General features: G+C 46.9%; 1 protein-coding gene across 4 annotated transcripts in view; it reads right to left on the bottom strand.

The window, feature by feature from the left end:
• The window catches only part of HIF1A (hypoxia inducible factor 1 subunit alpha), a 263,036-nt gene that overhangs the window by 32,711 nt on the left and 213,061 nt on the right, over positions 1-17,264 (bottom strand). For all 4 annotated transcript variants that reach the window (XM_085626181.1, XM_085626182.1, XM_085626185.1 and 1 more), the window contains exon 14: positions 10,884-11,001. In XM_085626181.1, the coding sequence (XP_085482307.1) occupies positions 10,884-11,001 (118 nt within the window). The remainder of the gene's footprint in view (positions 1-10,883; positions 11,002-17,264) is intronic.

Raw genomic sequence — 17,264 nt, 5'->3', positions numbered from 1 at the left:
GCGATGCGGCGCCAAAACGTTCGGCGTAGAGTTGGCCCCGTCTGGCGCTGAATCCATAACAAGCTCCCCTTCCGAAGAAGGAGATGGTGCAGGAGCGGCCAGCCTCTGGCGCCGCACCGGCGCCGACTCAGCCTCAACCACAACAGGCTCCGACTCCGAAGAAAGAAGCGGAGCCGGGGAGGCGAGTTTACGTCGCAGGAACGGTGCCGGCTCCAGACGGCGGCTGCCTGCCCAGAAGGCCAAGGTGTGCTCGAAGCAAGGTTTTGAGCATCAGCAAGCACCTGCGACGCCACAGGGAGCCCCACGGAACTGCGCGGCAGGGGTGCTATGGGTCGTAGAGGGGGACCCAGCCGGGCCGCGCCCTCATGACACCATATCTCCGACGTCCCTGGAGGGCAAGGGCTCATTGAGCGCAGGGGGCGAACCCACCGGTGAGTCAGTCGGGGACCCCGCTAGTAGCTGAGGCCCTGAGGACGCCCCAGGGACGGGAGAGGACCCAAGGGAGGCCTGCAGAGCTGCGGCATAGGCCTCCATCTGGGTCCGAGTCACCCCCGCACCCGGATAGGGTGGATAGAGGGGGGGACGACTGTCGGGGGCACACGTCCGAAATGTTCCGGGAACCAGTGCCCCCGACAACAGATGAGTGAGGTCGAGGACCTCGGCGACATGCGACGCGACTTACCAATAAGTGGCAAATGACGGACCTGGGGCCCAGAGGGCGATCGACGGCGGAACTGGAAAGTAGAGGGGCCCGCCGGCGTTGAGGCCGGGGGACGAGACGACTCCGACCGGGATAGCCGTGCCGAAAGAAACTTCAGCCGGCGCTCCCGCTGGGACTTTTCTGCTTGAGGTGTTGGCAGGCGTCGCAGTCCATGGAGTTGTGGTGCTGGCCCAGACACCACATACATATAAGATGTGGGTCCGTCGTGGACATTTGCCGCTAACAGGAAGTTCAAGTTTTAAAACCCGAAGGCATCGCACACTGTTCCAGACGCTAAGCGTCGAAAAAGGGCCTGAAAACAGGCCAGAGGAACCGCTTACTCCGGATCCACGTTCCACGCGGAAAAGAAGGAAACTGACGTCAGCGCGCCAGGAGGGACTTACATGGCCTCGCTGACGTCCCGTATGTGGACGACGTCAGGGCGGGGTCGTGTGGTGCCATTCCCCCAGCGCGCAGAGGTGCTGCTGCAAAAAAAAATCCAAATCCAGTCTGACGCCTGGGGATATTCTAAGTTAAGGAATCTGCGACTAGATGTCTATCAGATGAGACCTCTTACAGCGAATGGGGTCGAAACGTTGTCGACAGTATTGAAAGCGGACCCTTCACCAGTCTTGATTATCATATCAGAGTACTGTGTTCATCCTGTACTAAACCAATGATCGACTGTCATTATGGAAACTTGTGTTCTATGCCACAGAATTTCACGCACAGTGTTATGAGTTCCATGTTCACTTGGGGACACTACGCACGTATATTGAATACCACTGTAAATATTTTCGTATAAAAACTTTCTGAACTTACTAGCATTATGCTGTGTTTGGTCTCTCTTCTCGACATCCCTCTTACCCCGATTTCCATTTCGCATTACAATATTGTCTATTATTTACAATTGTTTCCACAGGAATCAAATCGGCGAATTTGTATAGCGCGCTACTCACCTGCAAGGGTCTCAAGGCGCTGGGGGGGAGGGGGGGGGGGGGGGGGTCGCTACTGCTCGAACAGCCAGGTCTTGAGCGGTTTCCTGAAGGAGAGATGGTTCTGGGTCAGCCGTAGGTGGGTTGGGAGGGAGTTCCACGTTTTGGCCGCCAGGTAGGAGAAGGACCTTCCCCCGGCGGTGGTCTTGCGAATGCGTGGAACGGAGGCAAGGGCGAGGCTGGCGGAGTGGAGCTGGCAGGTGGGTGTGTGGAACGTGAGGCGGCTGTTGAGGTACTTCGGGCCCATGCCGTGGAGGGCCTTGTGTGCGTGGGTGAGGAGTCTGAACGTGATCCTCTTGTTGACGGGGAGCCAGTGCAGGTCTCACAGATGGGCGGAGATGTGGCTGTGGCGTGGGACGTCCAGGATGAGACGTGCTGACGCGTTCTGTATGCGTTGGGAGTCTTTTCTGAAGTTTGGCAGTGGTTCCGGCGTAGAGGGTGTTCCCGTAGTCCAGGCGGCTGGTGACGAGGGCCTGGGTAACTGTCTTCCTGGTTTCGGTGGGGATCCATCGGAAGATCTTACGGAGCATGCGCAGGGTGTTGAAGCAAGTTGATGAGACGGCGTTGACTTGCTTGGTCATCGTGAGGGAGGAGTCCAGCATGACGCCCAGGTTGCGTGCGTGGTCCGTAGGCTTGGGTGCGGTGCCCAGTGCCGGGGGCCACCAGGAGTCGTCACAGGCGGAGGGGGATGGTCCCAGGATGAGGACTTCAGTCTTGTCTGAGTTCAGTTTCAGACGGCTGAGCTTCATCCATTCCACGACGTCTTTCATGCCCTCCTGAAGGCTGGATCTGGCGGAGGCGGGGTCGTTGGTGAGGGAGAGGATCAGCTGGGTGTCGTTGGCGTAGGAGATGATGTTGAGGTTGTGTTGACGTGCGATGGCTGCGAGAGGGTTCATGTAGATGTTGAAGAGGGTGGGGCTGAGTGAGGATCCTTGTGGGACGCCGCAGATGAATCCGGTGGCCTCGGAGCGGAACGGTGGGAGGCGGACTCTCTGGGTTCTTCCGGTGAGGAACGAGATGATCCACTCTAGGGCCGCTCCTTGGATGCCGGAGTTGCTGAGTCGCTGTATCAGTGTGCGGTGGGATACCGCGTCGAAGGCTGCCGAAAGGTCCAGGAGGATGAGGGCCGCTGTTTCCCCGTTGTCGAGCATGGACCTGATGTTGTCTGTGGCAGCGATGAGGGCGGTCTCGGTGCTGTGGTTTGCTCAGAAGCCGGACTGTGAGGGGTCGAGGTAGCCGTTCATCTCGAAGAAGGCGGAGAGTTGTTTGTCGACGGTCTTCTCGATGACTTTGGCCGGAAAGGGGAGGAGCAAGATGGGACGGAAGTTCTTGAGGTCCGTGGTCTGTTTCTTCAGAAGGGCGCTGATCTCGGCGTGTTTCCAGCTCTCCGGGAAGGTGGCGGAAGCGAAGGAGCTGTTGATGACGTCCCGGAGATGGGGTGCAATGATGGAGACGGCTTTGTTGAAGATGTGGTGTGGGCAGGGGTCGGTAGGGGATCCGGAGTGGATGGTGTTCATCATAAGGGTGGTGTCTTCGGTGCCGACGGAGGTCCAGGTGCCAATTGTGGTAGTGGGGGGCATTGCTTCAGTGGTTGGTTGCGTGGTCTGGGCGCCGAAGCTGTTGTGTATGTCTGCGATCTTCTGGTGGAAAAAAGTGGCGAGTGAGTGGCAGAGGTTTTGCGAGGGTGTGATGTCGTTGTTGCTGGCGCTGGGGTTGGAGAGCTCTTTAACGACGCTGAAGAGTTCCTTGCTGTTGTGGGAGTTGTTGTCCAGCCGTTCTTTGAATGACGTCCTTTTGGTGGTGCGGATCAGCTGGTGGTGTTTGCGGGTGGCGTCCCTGAGGGCTGTCATGTTGTCTGCTGTCGGGTTGTGGCGCCAGGTTTTCTCGAGGGTGCGGCAGGTTTTCTTGGAGTTCTTGAGGTCGTCTGTGAACGGTTGTTTTTTGCTATAATGGATCCACAACTTGGCATGTGAACCCTAGGAAGCTCAATCTTGCAATTTGGCTCCTGAGATTTGGCTACTTCAATAATATGCCTCCCCCCCTCAAATGTATGACTATACTTGAGGCTTATAGGTGACCCCCTCCGGTGCCTGTTATGCAGCTCAATAGAAGATTCTTGTCAAATGTTGCCTTCTCAAACACATTGAACGGTCCAAGACCTAGTATGTTAACTGCTGCATCTGCAAAAGTCAGGTCTTGCGGCAGTTGAAGCTTACCTCCAGAATAGGGATCGTTCTTCCTTATTAGTCCCAGTCATCTAAGCTTTTATGGATGGGCTGAAATGAGTTACTGCACCCAGGGTACCATGAACCCCAGTCTGGACCCTTAACTCTGTCCTAACTAAACTCATGGCCCACATTTTGAATCTCTTCATTTGTGCCCTCTCCAGTTACTCTCTTGGAAGTTGGCCTTCATACTTGCATTAACATCCCGCAGGATAGTAACTGAGCTGTGCGCTCTTACCCTTCAGGAATCCTACTTCCAAGTAAACAATGATAGAGTCGTACTTGGGACTAATCCAAAGTTTATACCTACAGTGGTATCCCCCTTCCACCTCAATCAGACTATTAAACTCCTGGTGTTCTTCCCACACCTGACTGTAACGGAAACGTCTTATCACACACAAGATGTCAAAAAAAGCCCTCTACCACTATATTGATTAACAAAGCCCTTTCTCAAGACACAAATCTTTGTCTCTTGCTCTAACCACACAATGGCCATGCTCTGTCTAAAGCAGGCATAGTGAGGTAGTTAGGTAAGTGCATCCAGACCTGCTATGCCAAATGCAAAAGGCAATTACCTGCCCCACCCAGGCCCCACTCTACCCAAAAGTAAGTTGTCACAGTGGCTTTCCCGAGTAACATTCCAATAGCTGACATATCTAAAGCAGCTACCTGGACCCCTCCACACGTTCACTATACACTACTTTGCCGCCATCTTAGCATGCCAACTAGCAAACTTTTGCCAAACTGTCTTACGTACACTTTTTCTATCCTCAGCAAGATTCTCTGGCTAGCCACAGCTTAAGGGAGATCCCTACAGGGTAAGTAATATTTTCCTTCTCTTCCGCCCTAGGGTGTTGGCCTTAGTTGATGCTGGCTCTTTGAAGGCCTCTCTACCCTGATCCAGGATGCTGGGTACCATAGGGAGGAACTGGTGCCTTTTTTGGTAAGTCAATAATGGCTATTGGAGAAAGCACGTATTCTAGATGGGTAGTAGTTAACCCCCTCATCTGGGGAGTCTGCATAGCTGTCCAGCCAATCCTCCATTGACTCTCCTGTCTAGGATTATTGTGCATGGAATTGTTGCTCCTCCTCTTAACTCGAAGTACTAATCTTCCACTTCCTGATGTGGCTCTGAAGTTGCAGTTCTGCTGTTTCCTGCTCAGTGTGGTTGTTCGGCCAGTGATTTAGTGGGATTCTCTAGCTCTTTAGCGAGTTGTCAAAACTTCAGTTCAGCCTCGAGGAGTGTCTTCTTCCTCTCAACTTCGAGGGGATCTTTGGTCGGCCTAGAGTTTGACCTCTTTGGTTCTCTCTTTTGCTGTCTGTCAATCCATTCCTCGTACCAGTGTGGAACCGATCTTCAGCAGGGGTGTGTTAAGCTGATCTTCAAATTCGGCAGCAAGTCGTTTTACATGATATGGTCTTATCACTCCCATGCTTTTGAACTTCTTTCGAGGTCTAAGCTGGTTCTGAAAAATTACCTTCAGTGGTGTCTTGGTTTTGGACCTACATGGCTTTTTGCTATGCCTTGCCTTTCGGAATCAACATTTGACACTGATGCTGTTTTTTTGTGCTTAGTCAGAGATCCTTGGCGCTGAATGCCCTTGTGGGTTTACCTTGCGCTTTGTGTCGCCGTCCCTCTGCGTCTGTTTGTACTTTCTTTCTGAATGAATCTCTATTACTTAGGGTTCCCCGGGCCTCTTCAGAATTCTCAAGTGTCTTCGTCCTCATTCGACAGACCAAGTTCTCTTACTTTCCTTGGGAGGAGGCCACGGCGTAATTGGCCCACCTCTGCTCCTGTTTCACCCTGATCATTTTAGTCAAGAATTATACGCAGTCTTATGAATGATGGTCCTTTGGGAGACTGAGGTTACGTATACGATAACAATTTGGGCAAAATCTAAAAGGGGTGTGCTCCATACCCCTTTCTCTGAACCACCCGGTCTTGATGTGCATCCGGCTTTTCACCTCTGCTGTTTTTGGTCTTTTCTCCCTATTCTACGACGTTAGTTGTGATCTCCATTCTTTTTTAGGTCTCGGCTAGCGTAGGCTGCGCAGACATGCGCAGTGTCGCTGGCAAGATTTTATGTTTTTGGGTAGCTTTTACTAGCGGGGTTTAAGCCCCGCCCCTCTTTTCCATTGGCTGGCGTCACCGTTTATGCTAAACGGCGGGTAGCCATTGGAAAAGCGCTTCCAGTGACGTACACTTTTCTCTTTTAGAGCCGTCCCAGTTGGACTGGCTCGCCTGACTTCCTGCTAGCGTAAAAGGTTTCTTATCTTTTTTATGGGGCCAAACACATGGCCCCATAAAGATGAGAAACCTTTTAGCAGGCGAGGCCGTCCAAGTGGGACGGCAGAAAAAGGTGAACGAAAAACGTCATGGCGAGCGCTCTTCATCACTCGGTGCCGCATGCACCTCGTTTCACCAGCTGCGGGGGTGAGTTCACTACGTGTGGCCCGAGACTCGTGAAATATTTCGTGCTGCTTTAAGTTTTTGAAAACGCAGCCAGTGCAAGGAATGTGTACACCACAGGTATAACTTTTAATGTAGAATTATGTTTAGTTAGCACGGAAAAAGTATTGTCGAGCGAACTTATGTACGGCTGTGGCAGACCAAAATAACACAATTAACTGCACATCGCGCTGTCTACCGTTTGATTGGTATCTAGGCACTGATATGTACACTACTACCCAACTCCATGCTACTCATTTTTTTTTTACCTCTGAAGGATGAAAGACTGTATTCGTGGCCTGTTATTATTATTATTATTATTTTGAGATTTGTATAGCGCTAGTTAGACCCAAAGGTATTAGAGCGCTTTACACGTTATGTGATCACGTTTTTACTGTATAGTGGAATCATTAGTTCACTTAGCTCTTTTACCAGCTTCCAAGCTGAGAAATAAATGCCTAGCTCTACAAACGTGCCTCAAAGAAGGATGCTAGTGTCTTCAGGCACTTCTGAATGAATGGGCTTTGTGTTCTGTAGCATACTCAGATGGCCCCAGCTCCTTTAAAAAACCGCCTCATCTGCTACTTTGTTCGAAATACTCAGAATTCCACATCTCGTTTCAAAATAGTACTGAACCAGCGCTGGGGCGCAGCAATCCGAAGTGTAACAGGTGCAGTGGCACCAGGAGCTGACTGCATCCCTTCCACAGCAGATTTGTATTTATTTTTAACTACCGCACCATCCACCATGGGATGGGGGGGCTGGCTCTTTTTTTTTTTTTTTACTTGCATTAGGGCCCAGGCACCCTTGTTAGTCCGCGGAATCACTGGCGACCCTAGCTTCACATGTTCTAGTTTCAAGGATGAGCTTTGATCATTCTCTTGGTGACTGGCTTTTTACATAGTAGTTAAATGAAGGGGTGTTGGACTCACTGCTGCCTTGTAGGAGTGGTTTTTCCTGGGCTCTTTTGTGATTACAAACAGCTCGACCCATGTGCACTGACAGCACCTGCAGTATACAGAAGACACCCTTGGCCGAGTAGCTATGGAGTTGGAAAACTACCAACAGGTAGGAGAGATTTTCCATGCCTCATGAATGAACTCCCTTCTAAAATAAAGAAATGGCACTTGAGAATGGAAGGTCATGTTTTTTGTAATTGTTTTTTTAAATAAATCCTGCACAGTTCCGAGTTTAGAGATTACACAAAAAAACCCTTGGCAAGCACCTTAGAACCTATGTATTACGTGGCAGAGTGATGCTGTCCCACCTGATTTATAGTAAAATTTCAATAGTGTCAGCTGTGCGGAGAGCTGTTAGTTGATGGCATGGAGAAAGAAGCTGTTTTAAAGAAATTACATTAAGTGCAACGCCCTTCAGGTTGTGTGTTTTTGGTCCTCGGAGGCTCCGACTCCTTGGTTGCCCTTCTCCCACCCTCATCCCTGCGTCCTTCACTGGGATGTTTACCAGGTGACTAGTTCCTTGACTTCTTTCATAGACCTATTCTTAGACGACTCTTGCTAGAGCACACTTGGAAAATAGCCTTTAATAGCAGATAGTGGCAGTATGATACTTTTATTGGATGAGCCCATCACTGAGCTATGCCTTCTGTTTTCAAAGATGCCTTCTTCACCAATGACTTGGAGGATTGTTGGGAGTCAGTTAATGGGAGTGACAGTGCACATTATGTTTTAGAGATATCTGCATGCCTTGGTCTTGAGGATTCAGTCACAGGCTAGAGTCAGATTTCTAATGGAGTAAGATATCAGTAGTGTGGGTGTTGTCAACATGTGAGATTTAATGTGTGTATTTGGTATTGTGCTACTGTTAGTAGTGTCTGGTGAATGTCTCACGTCTTTACTAATTTGAATACATTTAGGAAAATTGTAATGTGCATTATCCAGCTTGAAATATGTATCTCCGGCAATTGGGAGTTTGGTTTCTTGCCCATAGTAACTCTTTAACCAGGGTTTTGGATTAATGTTGTGTTATGGAGTGGCACGTTGCTTATGAAGCTCATGGGTGTTGTGAGCTTGGTTTAGGCCCAACTCTATGGCGTCGCTGACAAGTTGTGAGTGTATATGTATGGGCTGCTTTTGTGCAGACGGAAGATGTGTGTAAAGCGAACACCAGCTCTTTCTCCCCTCCGGCGTGCTTGTGTGCAACCCCATTCAACCTGCTTTGTTTATTACGAAGAATTCTGTTGTGAGCTCATTAATAATCCAAGCCCATGTGGAATATCTGTGCTGTCTTGGGTGGCAGTTCAGAGTGGCGCTGGTTAAGTGTTGAATATTTGGGGAGTGGTTGCTTAAAGGGGACGTTTTGTTGGTGCTCTATGTTAGATGCATTAGAACTATTCTGGCTAATGTTTCTTGTTAGATGGAGTAGCTAGAGGTGTGTTGATTTTCGCTGGATGTCGAATTGTCCTGTGTGCAAGTTTCTAGACCAAAAATGGGGGGTCCATCCACTAATTTAGTTGGGAGCATGCACAAGGCGGGGATTCTGAAAAATATACTTATATCAGATGACAAAAAACAGGGGCTGTGCAACCCATTAAAGGTGGGGATAGTGTCTTCTGCTGAGCTACTCCCACCCCCAATACCAAGATACCAATTAAAAGACCAATCAAAATTGGTATCCTGAGCAGAGCCATTGCAACCTTCTAAAAGCCCAGATCTCAATATACTCCTAGATTACATGAAGTGGCATACTCCTGCCCTTTTAACTGTTCCTTCCATACTTTCCACCTTCATTTTGTATAGAATGCCACCTCAGTGTTAAAAAGGAACACAGTCAAAGGGCAAGCAGCGATGTTGCAAACAGATTCTTGCCCTGCTTTTATTGGTTCAGATAGGACATCAGCATTGTAGAGATTTGGTAGGTGGCTCGTTTTTCACTCATAATTAAGCTCAACTCGGAAAGATGTGTACCTCAAGAAAAATCGTCCCACAGACCAACCCAGACGCATGTTTTTTTTTCGCAGTCTTCAATTCCCAGACTTCATTAGGGCTCTTCACAATTTTTGTAAGCCACGGAGCCCAGTGTAAAATGCTTTGACACCAACTGCTTGACTGCAGCTATAAAGCACACACAAGCCTGGTGAAAGGCTCTTGGCACTATATGACACCCTTTTTAATCGCTCTTAGGAGACAGAAGGGTACATTATCTGACCATTGCAGCATCATAGAAGGTTCATCATGACTCGGTAGCAGTGGCAGCTGGCATCTACCAGGATGGGAGGAGGGGGCTAGCACGCGCGGGGAAAATATTATTCAAAACAAGCATTAAAAATGCAATAGGTCTCGCCTTTCATTAAGTTAAAGCCATTTGCTTTGCTATTATAGAATACCATTAGCAAAGCAAATGGCTTTCACTTAATCAAAGGCGAGACCTATTGCATTTTCAATGCTTGTTATGGTATTCTCGGTTTTCTTGCAAGAAAACTATCTTCTGCAATGCAGCTTCCTCTTCCCCATCTCCGGAGCACTCCCCTTTGCTTCCAGACACAATAACGTAAAAAAGAAAGAGGATGGAGACGTCGAAGGATTTCCTGCCTGGATATTCATCTTATGTCACAGAAGGAGGAATATAGTACGAAAGGGTTGACCACACCTACACGCAAAATATAAAGAGAAAGGAGACTACAAAAGACAGTTCTGCACCCAACGACTAGATGGTGGAATAATGCAAAAAGTGATTCCAGAAAAGATAAACAAACAAAACTCATGCTTATAAGCACATGTTCACCAAAGATGAACCATAGTCACTTGCAGCAGAGGTCTGCATTTAGTGGAGTAGCTAAACTGTCTACAGAAGCTGTACAATCAATCCAGGTTGAAGTGGTGTTAAGGTAACCCGCTTACTAGACGAGATGCAAATTGAAAATATGCACAAGTACCAGTAGGTGGCTAAATGAAGAGGAGTAAGCTCCTGGTGTAGGTGAGCCAAAGGAATGACCAAGGCATGAAATACAAGGACCTAGAACTCTCTGAAATTATGAAGTCAAGGGCAACTGCTGAATGACACCTCTAGATGGTTAGGAATTTAATTATTTTGCTACCAGTAATGTCTTTACAACCAGCGCTGGACCCTACTGTAAATTGCATCCTTTACGTTAGTACTGAAGAGAATTTAAGAGTATAAAAGACCATTCCAGAACATGCTCATGAGTGACCTGATCAAATCCATACTCTAAGTAGCCAGTGCCATGGGGATGACTCACCCAGTGCGGTCACTAACTATGTTTAGTTTATTATTTAGCTCAAGTGCTCAAAGTGCGATGTGTTTGAGGCCATACTTCAAACTGGAAAAGTATAACTACAGAGTATGTAGAAGTTTTTATTTTATAACTCTGGACAATGTAAATGTGTCAAATATGATTTAGAGCCACTTAGGCATCTGTGTTAATTACAAACCCCCATCAGACAAAAACGGCGCTAATAAATCTTCAAAGAATATGACGTACACAAATGCTTAAAATGTTGACTCAATTATTTGAAAATAAAGATGAAACCAACCTGTTGATATTAATATGATGGTTCTTTGCTCTGCTCCACTAGGCTCACAACCTTTGACACGCTTCCAAGACAATGATACATTAGTGCCAGGACTACTGGAGGTCTGGAACAATGAACCCTGTTAAAAAAAATATATATATATATTTTATGTACAATCTATCAACTGTTTCGAAACAATGCAAATTATGTTAACATTTCAAGCATTTTTTTTTATGCGCCTTTACCACAAGCAAGAAATGGTAGTGGTAAGGAAAAGTTACATGTTTGTTCCACATTAAAACTATTTTCCTTTAATAACTACACACAAGAATATCCCCCTATATGTGTGCGATCCTGAACGCATTTTCATAAATTAACCTTTTTTATGAGGTTTATTGTTAAGTAAACATGTCCAACAGCTCAGTCACTCATATACAAATAATATTACATAGAAAACTAAGCTGAACCACTACCACCACATATTCCACAGAGCATGCAGAGACTAAGGACACAGATTATCAGACGACCCAGACTTTTCCCCACCATGAATGCCCCGACCCTTGAAGAAAGACGCTTCCAAGAATGTCAAGAGCTCTACCAGGTTAGAGTAAGGACAGAAATGCCCCGAACAAATTTTGAAAAACTGATAAACAAGTGTAGGCAAGGCAAATAGGTGCTATGAGTCCTCCACGTTATTCTGTAGGCAGGCACTTTTTATTGCAGATTTACCAATTCCTAATTCAAGAGGGTGAATGCCACTTGGATGGGTAAATGAAACTTTACTTGCGCTAAATTGCTTCTTTGAATGCAGAGTAACCCAGCAGCAAATGGCAATTGCTGAGCCATTCTGCCCCCCACCCCTTTAAAAAAAAAACTGAAGTAAAAAACAGGGAGTGGACATGGGGAGAGGGAGCAACATGATGAGTTTTTCTAGGGGGATGAGCAGGTCAGAAGCATGACCGCTAGAAAGCATGTAAACTCTCCTGGAGTGCTAAAAGAACAAGCTCTGGAGCCTATGCGAAATCTATTGGTTTTGCCCAGGCTTCTCAAACGAGTAGCTAGTGAGCTATTGGTAGCTCTCCAGTGTGCAGCCAAGCCTACTAAATTAGAAGCCTTTACTTGTTTGAAATAATTTATGTAGACCAAATTCAGACTGTGTATTTTAGGCAGCTTGTGTATTTTCAGATGTCATAAACCAATGTTTGAAAACTGATATTTGAGTGATAAATCATGTATTGTTTATTACTAATGTTATTACCTTTGTATCGGAGGCATTGCAACTATGGTTGTTATGCATTGTGCATGCAGAAGCATTATAAATTGACAAAGCCGGTTTCCACTGGTGCTGGCAGCCATACCTGATGCATTGAGGTGATCACAGATTGTATTATATGGTGGCCACTACTGTAATCTTGTCTGATGTGGTCACTGTTACAACACTAATATTAGTAGCTTGGGATGATTTTCATTGAACTTCAAGTGCTCTTACTACAGAAAGGGTTGGAGACTCCTGGTTTTGTCAATGCTTTTTCTAGACATGTTGCACAGCAGCACAAGCTGCAGTGCAATATGGCCTTTAAAGCCATGTTGCACAGCAGCCCGCACTACTGTGCTATATGCGGAAAGACTATGTGGGGAGGGGTCATGGGAGCAAGCAACACCAGGGAGGAGGATGGGGGCAGTGAAGAAACAACATGGAGGGCAGGCGGATGGGTAGTTAACAACAACGGACAGCGGCGGGGGGTCTCACAAACAATGTACAGTGGGAGGAGGGTGGAGGGTTGGGAAAAACGGAAGGAGAAGGGTGTAGGAGCAACACGAGCGTCCTGTGAAAAGGCAGGGAGAAACAACAGACAACAGGAGGAAGGGGTGGGTGAGGAGACTATATAGTGCCATGCACTCAGAGCATGGCAAAAAGTTAAAAACAAAAAGACACCTGGAGGAGCGCACAACCAGTGGAAGGACACTGACCGCAAAGAGGAACCTGTGCTATGTCCATGCTCCCCAGAAGGGACAGAAGCCAGAGGAAGAATGAAGGAGGCAGTAGGCAGTTGCCAGGAACCAGCAGGTGTGACCAGTAAGAAGCAAGGAAATGAGAGTGACATGGAAGCCAACCAGTGGTAAGCATTTCTAAGTTATGGGCTAAGCCAGTTTAACTTTTTTATTTTAATTTAATTAACAATAGCTTCTGTTAAACACGCATGCACACTAAGTGAAATTTAAAATGTAGCTTCTTAAACGTGAGCAGTGGAGGGAAACAAATCATTCAATGAAACTTATGGTAATGAGAATTGTAGAAAAGTGGGGTTCTGTTGTAGTAACCCTTCTCCACACTTTTTTTGCCAGATATCTGATGCACTTTGAGTGTGCACTAGGTCCCTGCCAATCAGGTTCCCGAGGCCTGTGTTCTTTCCCAGAACTGTACCTTTGCCATCACAATTGGCTCACATGTAAGTCCCTTGTAAAAGGTACCAGTGGTCCAAGGGCCTTGTGACCATAGAGGGTCACTAAGGGCTGCAGCATGTATTGTGCCACCCTCAGACTGTGTATTTCGCGCAGACAAAATTTCAGAGTTGACATGGCACACAACCCTGAGTACTAAGCCCACCAACCACTGCATGTGGTATAGGTAAGTCACCCCTCTAGCAAGCCTCACAGCCCTAAGGCAGGGTGCACTATACCACAGGTTAGGGCATAGCTGCATGAGCAATGTGCCCCTACAGTGTCTGTGCCATTCACAGACACTAAGTGCAGTGGAGCCATATTGAGTTAATGGGCTGGGAGTTTGTCATTTCAAACTCTATAGCTCCATTACGGCTTTACTGAATGCTAAGGAATTTGGTATCAAACTCCTCAGCATAATGATCCCACACTGATGCAAGTGTTGGATTCATGCAAAATACACTCAGAGAGCATCTTAGAGATGGTCCCCTGAAAATCTACCAACTCCCTCGTGTCCAACTGACTGGTCTGCATCAGCCTGCCACACACAGACATTTTTGTGACGCCCCTCAGGTGGGAGCTCTTTTGCTCTTGTGGGTCAGGGACAAAGGCTGCTTGGGGTGAAAGTGCTTCACACCTACCCCCGAGCAGGAATAGCATTCAGGGCGGTGAGCCTCAAAGGCTTCCTGCCCTTTGATATACTAAACAGGGCCTCTCCAACTAGTAGAGATGCCAAGCCACACTTTCGGCAGCAAGGTCAGCAGGAAAATTAGTGGTCAGAAGAGGTGTATACCCTCCCTGCTAGGACCACCCCTAAGGTGCCCTTGCCCGAGATTACCTCCTCTTCAAGAAATCCTCCATCTTGAATGGAAGGATTCTACCCTATCAGGTTAGGGAGATGCCCCCTCCCCAAAGGGAGGGGACATTCAAAGAGTTAACCTTGATTCTCAGCTTCCTACAACCCAAGAAGAGGAGGAAGAAGACGACGCCGTGCAGCCGAGCCTGGAAGACTACTACTGATTTGGTCACAGCCCTACCGGTCTGTCTCCTGCTCAAAGACCCCGCGAAGAAGACAACACCTGTCCAGTGACTTCCAAGAAACCCCAGGAGGACTGCCACTCTTAAGCCAAGGCCAGATCTCCTGAGGGCAGGGCCCCTGTCCAAAAGAAACTACACCAAGGATTCCGGATCCAGGCTGATCCGCGACCCCTACCCACTCTGCACCCAGAACCCACGGCCCGAGTAGCTCACCTGTCCTGTGAAGTCTCCCCAGTGATCCTGACCTCCTCTCCATCGGTGGCCGACCTCTCCTGGACCCCACGAAGTCGCCTGCAGCCTCTACACAAAGGGTCCCCCTGAGTGCAACATGCATCGACCAAGAAGATCTGACAACAAGAGGTACCACTGCATTCTCAGTCCAACGGCTTTGGGGAGCCCAACAGACTGTGCCTCAACCTCCCCCAGTCCTACAACTTACCTGACCAGCCGGTGGCCACCTTCAGCCAGCCTCCTGGTCCAAGCCTGCAGCCTCTTTGTGCGACCGAGATTCCCCATTGAAAAGCATTGGGCACCAAACGCTGACTTTGCACCTGCCCGCCGCTGGTGGCGGTGGTGTGGCTTTGGTACCCCCTGTGCTGATCTTAACCCCCAGGGCCTGTCCCCTGAAACCATGGTTACTTACCTGAAACCGTGCCTCTTCGAGGTGCCCTCAGTCTCCATTGATTAACATTGGACCCAGTGACCTCTGCACCCAGCTGCCCCAGTGCTGCTTGTGGTGCAGTACATACATTAAACTGAACCTTGCTCTGTGTAGGTCCAACCCCCCTTAGACTGCGATTGTAAGTAGAGTACTTGCCTGCTAATGCAGAACACTGTTTTTCTCCTGTAGGATTCCATTGTATTCTATCTATTGCATCCAACTGTCTATCTTTCACATTACTAAGTGCTACTGTTTCTGATTGACAAATAAAATACTTTTTTAGACTGTAAAGCATTTCTTCGGTCTTGCAAAACATTTCATACTGCATTTTTGAAAGTATTACAACTTTAAAAACTGTTACTTACCTGCAACTGAGTATTTCTTGGTTCTAGAACATAAAAACACCAAATAATAACGTTTCATAAAAAAAAATTGGTTTGGATTCAGTGTTTGGGTGTGTGCAATCATTTCTTGCCTTAGCATGTACAATAATTGCTTAACACTGCCCTCTGAGAAGCCTAACTGCTCAACCACACTACCACAAATCGAGCTTTTAGTATTATCTACTTGAGCCTCTCTAAGCCTCTAGGGATTCACTGGACTCTGTGCACACTATACCTTAATTTGGTATAGTATATACAGAGCCAGCTTCCTACAAGAATATGCTCCAGGAGGGACAAACACAAGTGGAGGGAAAACCACTGCATAAGAAGCAAGAAACTGGTTGACAAGCAAGCGAGCAGACAGTCTAAGACTACTAAGTTTTTCGTATTGTATTGAAAATGTTTTCACAAAGTAACTGTGTATACAGAAGGCAGCTATTTGTTTTCTATATAGCCAAGTATAATTACTTGCACAGGATTCAACACCTGGTCAAAAAGCCCACTTTAATTCTCACTAAAAAAATTAAGTAAACAAAAGGCGGAACTATTAAAAATCTGACACTGCTGTTTTAATGATTCCAGGAGCTCCACTTAACAAAATACACAGTAAAGTTAGGGGGGAAATGCATTAAGAAGGAAAGAAAAAGTATCTAGGAGTCGAGTTTCAAAATCCACTTCAGTGTTAAGGGGGAAAATGGTGGGTTAATGATTTAAAATTAATGCCCATGGTGGAGACAAAGGAGTACAAGTAATTTACTTTTCCTTCTCCATCATGAGAGTTTTTCTTATTATTTTCGCTAAATAAGCAAGCCTATTCCCAAACTGAAGAGGCATGTAAAACAGATGAATGGGTAGAAAAGGTAAATATTAAACTTCCATTTGGTGAATACTGTAGAGGGCTCGTTTGTGCATACAGTTTCAATCTCACTCACCTTACTGATTGATATTACAGGAAGTAGGAAAGGGTCTTCCATGAAATATGTTGAATTTCTGACTTGTGTATAGGTTTGAACAGGTGAAGTCTGTCTCGTGTATGGGTTTTTATAAGCTTCCATCAGATGGAACAACACCATTTTTATCACCCAAGGACCGGCGTAGGGATCAGTTCACTTGTTTATTCACTAGAAGAGTTAAAAAAAGATTCCAGGGAAAGACAGTCTAATTATAATTGTAAACATCAAAGAACCAGTGACTCCCATAAGAAATGGATTTTGCCACAGTTTGACAAATCTGCACAAACTTAACCATATTGGCAAGTCTGTTTCATGATCTCGATTTTAAATTATGTACAGCTCAGAGAAGGAGTGTAAAAAATTATTAGTGACTATGGAAAAGTAACCTATCCAATATTAAGTTGCGTAGGAATCTTAGCTCTGGCCTGCAGCAAAAATCATTAGAGAAAAATTAAATTTTCAAATATGATAGGATGAGGGACCATTTTTCCCCAGACATCTGGCATTTTTTAGATTGGAGCTTTCTTTTAGGTTGACCATAGCGGTTTTTTTTTTTGCAGCTGCCATTAAGCTATACAAGGGATCTGTAGCTTGCAGCATCTACAGACCGGGGAAGGATAGGTCTTGGTTGCAGAGGGGCCATATGTTTCACTTTGCAGGTTTAGAAGATGCTGAGTGGAACAGAGTTGTTGCGTGTGGTAGATTGCAGTTTGAAGGATCCACATATAGTCGCAGGATGGCACAGTATACCATAAGCCGCAGGAGAGGGTGGGTAGGTACAGGGATTGAAGATAAACTATCAAAAAAAATAAACTAATATTTGTGGATACACACAGCGACCAGCAGTGCCAACATGTTTGTGAAACACCTTTAATTCACAGAAATGCAGGAGGCTCCATCTTGAACCTGCTGAGCTGTTTTGAGA

This window comes from Triturus cristatus, chromosome 9 (genome assembly GCF_964204655.1).
Source record: "Triturus cristatus chromosome 9, aTriCri1.1, whole genome shotgun sequence".
Taxonomy (NCBI): domain Eukaryota; kingdom Metazoa; phylum Chordata; class Amphibia; order Caudata; family Salamandridae; genus Triturus; species Triturus cristatus.
This window is presented reverse-complemented; position numbering and strand designations above follow the sequence as displayed.